We start from the raw sequence: 7,048 nt of genomic DNA on the forward strand, positions 1-7,048 counted from the left end.
AGAAGCAGGGGGGGCTGGATGGGTGGAGGGTTCTGAGGGGGTCAGGAAGTGGGAGGAGGCAGATGGGGGCGGGGGCCAGGCTGTTTGGGGAGGCACAGCCTTCCCTACCCAGCCCTCTATACAGTTTTGCAACCCTGATGTGGCCCTTGGGCCAAAAAGTTTGCCCACCCTTGACCTAGGGTGTTTTTTAAGACAAGTCAAGGATGCCCAGGGCATGGGGATAGGTGCCATTTTTAGCATTTCTATAAATCTAACGCCTTTTCTATACAAGAAATTTTCAATTGCTTAACTGAAGGTGTGATTTCTTTTTAAACCAATCTAGTTATATCAGTAAAAACCCGTGTGGACACACTGCAGTTTAAGAATGGCATATTTCGGTTTAGCTTCAACCTATACCTAATTCATTTAAAATAATCCAAAAATAAACCTGGTTTAACTGAAAAAAGAGTGTCCACACAGCCTTTTACATCAATTTAACTAAACCGGTTTAAAATCTCACTTTAAGTTAAACCAGCAAACTCTGTGTGTAGGCAAGAGTAAAGGAACAGGTTTAAGCTAAACTAAACTAAGCCACTCTTAAATAAGAATTACCACACCAGGGTTTGCACTGACTCAACTCAATTGGTTTAAAAACCACTGTAAGTTAACTTGGTGCAACTCCGGCATGTAGGCAAGGCCTAAATAATTGGATTAATTAAATAAATTCTGTCCTGACTCACACCCCATAATGCTTACATATTGATTGTTCAATGTAATTAGATATTAGGAAAAACTTTCTAACTAGGATAGTTAAGTACTGGAACAGGCTTTCAAGGAGGTTGTGCAACTCCCATCACTGGAGGATTTTAAGAACAGGTTGGACAAACACCTGTCAGAGATGGTCTAGGTTTACTTTGTCCTGTCTCAGCACAGGGAGGCTGGACTAGATGACATCTCAAGACCCTTTCCAGCCCTACATTTCTATTTCTGTGATTCCGTGAAATCTGAGTGATGCAGGAAAATGGGGCGTGGGGCGGAGTCTGGCTTTGTGACTCTGTGGAGAATCTACTAACACGCACATTTGTTTTCTGGGATAACAGATGCCCGAAGTGTTGGCATGGTCGCCGGAGCAGTGTGTGGGGTGGTGGTGGGAATCTCCCTGGTCTTCTTGAGTGTGTGGCTGACAAAAAGGAGGAAAGAAAAGAAGAGGTATGAAGAAGAAGAGGCTGCAAATGAAATCAGGTAAGTCTTTAGGCCCCCACATACCCAGCATGATCTCGGTTAACAGATAGTTTCCGTTGTCTGTCAAGTAACAAGCTAAAATCTCTATGAACCTTGTGTTAAGAAGCTTGACTTTACACCCACCAGCATGTAAATAGTCATTAAGACGCTTTGAGACCATTTTGTGGAGATCTTGCAGTGAAAATAAAATACAGAGATATAAAACGCTGTGTTCCAAGGGCAGATCTAAGATAAAATACAACCCACTCACTCTCTGACTCATTCACTCACACACAGTTTCCACCCCTCCCTAAGCCTTTATTTATCTCTTTCCTAAACTGAATTCAGATGGAACTTCCTTTAACTTCTTAACTGTTTGAATGGTTTATTTTCAACTCCAATTCCTGTCTGTAGGACAGGGATGTTCCTGCAGTCTCTCTGGCTGTGATGAACACCCTTCCTTGCTTCTGGCTTTAGCACTGAGTGAAAGAATTCTCCCAGCATGAGAGTGGAGACTGAAGTTCTACCCAGTGCTGATGTAACACCACTGCTGATACAGGGTTGATGTACTCATAATGGGTACATAATGAGGCCAACAGAAGTTAGTCCCTACCAGAACTTGCCCGAAGTTCTCAGTAGAGAAATTCCTGGAAAAGGAAATGTATTTCAGCAAGATGTGCCCTTGGAGAACACCTCACTTTCTTTCACCCTTAATTCTGATTATTAAGGAGTCCTTGCCCTCACTTGACATCCATTTAACGGTAGGCAGGGGTCTGTATAATCCATTCAGCAGTGGATCTCTCTGCCCTTTGACAGGTCAGGACAGCTATTAAAATGCCTGTATGATGGAATTAAGCTGCTTACTTTGCTAAGCCCCAGCCTACAGACTGATTCCTGGCCTGTTTTCTCTGCTTCAACCCTTCGCTTTCCATTTCCCTTCCACCTTTTGTTTCAGTCCCAGCTTCTGGCTCTTGCTAAATCATCTTTTTACCCATCTCTCCCCACTCTGCTTCATCTTCTTCCTTTTTTACATGCCTGACTGTGGACCTCTTTACACCAGTAGCATTTATTAGTACTGCATGACTGGCCCCATTGGTTTCTGCTCACATAAGTAAGTACTTATTCATGCTGAGTGGGGATTGCAGAATGAGGCCATCAGTACCTGAACTCTTTGCACATAACCTCTGCACTAATTCCAGAGATCTCAAAGCCCTTTACAGATACAAATAAGTGATAAAACCTTGTGAGGTATGAGTTGTTAAATGCATTTTACAGCTAGGTCAGCTGATAAACGGAGAATTTAAGGTACCTGCCACAGTGTCACACAGCAAGTCAGATGTCAAATGGAATAGAATTCAGGAGTCCCTGCACCCTGATCAAACCACTAGGCTATTTATCTCTTTTACAAATGATACAGAATCTTAAGAAGTATCTCCTGATCTTAGTGGCAACTCAACATGGTATAATCTGTGGGTGTGACTATTCCTGTTCTCATGGTATTTTAATTCTGCCATCTCTCGTGTTTGGTTGCAGAGAAGATGCAGAGGCTCCAAAAGCCCATCTAGTCAAACCTGGCTCCTCTTCCTCTGGCTCCAGAAGCTCACGTTCAGGCTCCTCCTCAACCAGATCAACAGCCAACAGTGCCTCTCGCAGCCAACGGACTTTGTCCACGGAAGCCACCCCCCATATAACTCCTCCTCAGTACAGCCGGGTGGAGACAGAGGGAAGGGAAATTGGTCCAAAGAAAGTTAACCATGCCACCCTGGTGAAAATGGGAGCCACCCCAGTCATGCTGCCTGCTCAGAGCCGGGCCTTCCAGACCGTTTGACTGCCCACCTGCTATTCTGAGACTCCAGCCATCCAGAACTACTGTACACGCCACCAGCCATATAAGAATTATTACATTAGCTTATTTTCCTGGGTAGTTGTTTTTTTTTTAACCACTTCTGATTATTCACTCCACAAGAAGCCCTCAACTTCATCTCTTTCTGCAAATTCCTATACTGTGGTTCAGACATTGACTTTTTATTTTTTTTAAAGAGTCCTGAAGTTGGAGAAAAAAGGGGGCTGTATTTTGTAGTTAATATTAAAAAAGGGAATGTTGGGTACTCTGAAAATATAGCTGAAAATTTGGACAGCTGAGCACTGTGAAAATTAAGTGTAATGTTCTGGGGCCTGGAAACAAATCTCAGGATTTTTTTAAAAAGGGATCAAGAGAGGCACAAGACATAAAATATTCCAGAGGGGTTTTGAAAAAAATCTTTTGTACAGGTTTTTGAGAAATTGGTAAATGAGCCATTCTCTTGTCCTCCGAGGCAGTATCTTAGGTGAGGATAGTCCTCTGATCACCTTCAAAGGGAACTGTCAGCTGCTTCATATTTTTGCATTACGCCTTTTAGCAAAATAATTGTAGGAGCAAAAACTCAACCCAAACAGCAAATAATAACTCAAATCAGTATTGAGAAGCAGCAGTAATATAACAGATAGAAATAACCTTTGTGCTGAAGAAAGGACCTTCATTGTTAGGGGATGCAGGTACAGTAATTGCAAGAGGAAACTGAAGACTGAGTGAATATCGACATGGCCCCATTGTAAAGGAGCCCGATACTGCTCTTATTAACACCAATATTAATCACCAAAAGGTATTAAAAAAGGTAAAATCAGTCTATGTGAGATCATAATCAGGCCCCGAATCCCAAATAAAGGAGGTCTCTTGTGAGGTGAGGGCTAGTGATTGAATAGCATAGAAAGCCTTGGAAGATGAACTTGGAGAGTGCCCTTCTTGGTACCAGAGATGATGATGCACATGTCTGGGGTGAGCAGTATTGCAGAAGCCTTGTAAACAGTCCCACAGCTGAATGAACAATGCGGTGGAATTGTCTCGCATACTTCCAAGTAAGGGCTGAGGTGCATTGGTGGAGCATGCTGTGAGGCAAGCACACAGGGAATAGACAACCAATTTAAAACTAATTTGAAATCAAATACTTTTGTTATACAATCCTTAATTCACCTGTGGAACTCAATGTCACATGATATTACTGAGGTAAGAAAATAGCATGACTCCAAACAGTATTCAACATTTACAAGAAACAGACAAATTATATTAGATAGGATAAACAGTAATAGGGGATAAAACCCGTCATTCTTCGACTTGTAAATTTTAGGGCTAAACTTCCCCTGCAGGCAGATTATTCCATAATTGCCCAGCATGGTGGTATTAACTGCATCTTCTTCTGAAGCACTTGGTACTGGCCACTGTCAGGCACAGGAAACTAGATCAGATGGACCGTTGGTCTGATCCAGCAAATCATATGTTCCTGTGTTCCTAAATTCAGGACTTAATAATTATGGTAACTGAGTTTTACTCTTACCAGTGGGAGAGGGTTTTCTCCATCCCATGGAAGAAGTCCATTGGAAACATACTGGTACTGTACAGAGAACTGAGCAAGTATGAATCTGTAAGTCTTTCATTGGAGGGATTAAAGTTAACCTCCTTTTCTGACAGAGGCCAAGTATTTTAGACTCTTTGATGGAGACTTTAGAAAATAATTGCTTGTGATGTCCCCAGAGGCACCAAAACCTGATCAAACACAAACTTCTGAATGTTTCTTCTATCAGGAGATAGAGTTCCATAGCCATTTGGGGGAATCCATGAGGAATTTTAGATGGCCTATATTCTTGGAGAACTTCACTTTCTAATAACAGTAACCAACCCCCTTAATCTTCACATGCAAAAATATTCACTTCCCTCCCTTACTCAAAATACAATATTACCACTCTCAGAGGTGCAACATATCAGCGTCATTGTGCAAGGGAAACAGTCTGGAGTCACACATCTAATCTTGAAAGCCCATTGCCAAAGCCTAAATTATATTATCTTTTGGTTAGATCTTCTGCTTTCATGCTGCAGTGCAGGTTGCTGGCCACGATATTGTTTCATTTACAATCTTTTCATTACTAGCCAAAATGCAAAGATGTTTCTCATTGACCTACCCCTTCATAAGCAGGTGGTTGAAATTAGGAGTTTGTCTATAGGTGCAGTTGCACCCATTTAACTAAGCCTGTGCTTTAAAATTAATGCAGTTAAACCAGTGCAAAAGACTTAAATCAACATTATACCTAGTTTGTATTGATTTAGTTCAAGTTGATTAGGAGCAGGTTGAAGCTAAACTGAAATACGCCAGTCTTAAACCAAAATGAGTGTTTATCCACGGGTCTGCACCAGTTTAGCTAATGGGTTGTCTACACTTAAATTCTTCCATCGACCTAGTGCAGTCTACACGGAGATTTAGGCTGGCTTAATTACGCCGCTCAGGGGGTGTGGATTTTTCACACCCCTGAGCGACAAAGTTATGCCGACCTAATTGTCTTGTGTAGACCAGGCCGAAGTTGGTTAAAAAAAACGATTTAAGTTAAACCAGTGCAACCTGTGTATGTAGTGGGATAAGCAGGACTTTTTAAGTAGTGCATAGCTTTTGTGTTGGCCCTCTGCACAGAGATGAATCTCACCAGTTGTTGTTTAAATGATGACAAAAGGCTACAATTTCACCCAGCATACCCTCACTAAATTCTAAGTCATTGCTGGGAACATGTATTTCATATAAGTAAGTATTGTACTAACTTCCTCATTACAGACATCTATAACTGAGCACCCAAAGGCTTATTACCAGAGAATGGAGGTTAAGGATTCGAAAAGCCGAGTTGGCTGAGCCAATCTAGATACAAGATACTGTATATTCTTTTTGAGCCTTTACTTGTTCTTCTAGATTCCCAGCTAAACTTGCCATTCTTTTATTGAAACTAGCAAAGTACAAGCCATGATACTGCTGTTCAGACCAGATACCAATGATCTTACAAGTTAAAATGAAATCAACAGTGAACTTCATTGCTAAATATGAAACCAAAAAGAAAAAAGCTAACTAAACAAAGGGAATGTGAGGAAAAGATTATTTAAAAGAATCATAAGCATTTCATTTTCAAAGGGACATTTTCTGAGTTCATCATGGTACAATCAGGAGTTTTCAAAGGGAAACAATTCAGATAACCATAAACCAAACTTTTTGTAAAATATTGTATTTAAGGCATTTACTGTTATGATGTATACCAATTATTGCTATAATGTGATTGCTTGCATTCTTACGTAGTTTTCTTTGGTTTCTCAGTGGCTAAACTGAGTTTACTTCTCTCTTCTAGTAACTGTTATAATTGGTGTACTTGTCCTGTGTCTGAGCAACACAGAGGAAAACAAATATTTATTATAGATTCCTTTGAATCAACAATTTAATAAAACTGTTTGGGGTTTTTTGTTTTTGTTTTAATAAAGATGCTGCACTTAAAAAGTCTGCAGTTGAATTAAACTAGTAAAAATGCTCTACTTTCTGAGCTTTATTACACTATACACAATCAAGCAAGACATCAAGCAAAAGCCCTGCATTGGTAAAAGAGTGTCTTGAAACTAATAATTATTCTGTACTTACAGCGTTTGGTGCTTTAGAAATCCTGAGGAAATCACAGTTCCTGCCCCTGACCTTACAGTCTAAACTAAACACATTACATAAACAGAAAAGGAGTACTTGTGGCACCTTAGAGACTAACAAATTTATTTGAGCATAAGCTTTCATGAGCTAAGTGAGCTGTAGCTCATGAAAGCTTATGCTCAAATAAATTTGTTAGTCTCTAAGGTGCCACAAGTACTCCTTTTCTTTTTGCGGATACAGACTAACACGGCTGCTAGTCTGAAACCTGCCATTACATATAAACAGGAAATGAAATCCTGGCCCCATTGAAATCAATACGAATTTTGCCATTGATTTGAATGGAGGTAGGATTTCACTGATGGTATTTAGGT

The 7,048-nt window shown here is 40.5% G+C and overlaps 1 protein-coding gene across 1 annotated transcript in view; it reads left to right on the plus strand.

Moving 5' to 3' along the window:
- CLMP (CXADR like cell adhesion molecule) overlaps positions 1-3,028 on the plus strand; it is a 66,569-nt gene extending 63,541 nt beyond the window's left edge. Inside the window, 2 exon segments of the mRNA XM_077839868.1 lie at positions 1,080-1,221; positions 2,734-3,028. Of these exon segments, the coding sequence (XP_077695994.1) occupies positions 1,080-1,221; positions 2,734-3,028 (437 nt within the window).
- The last annotated feature ends 4,020 nt before the right edge of the window (positions 3,029-7,048 follow it).

Source organism: Eretmochelys imbricata, chromosome 22 (assembly GCF_965152235.1).
Source record: "Eretmochelys imbricata isolate rEreImb1 chromosome 22, rEreImb1.hap1, whole genome shotgun sequence".
In the NCBI taxonomy this organism is placed as follows: Eukaryota; Metazoa; Chordata; order Testudines; family Cheloniidae; genus Eretmochelys; species Eretmochelys imbricata.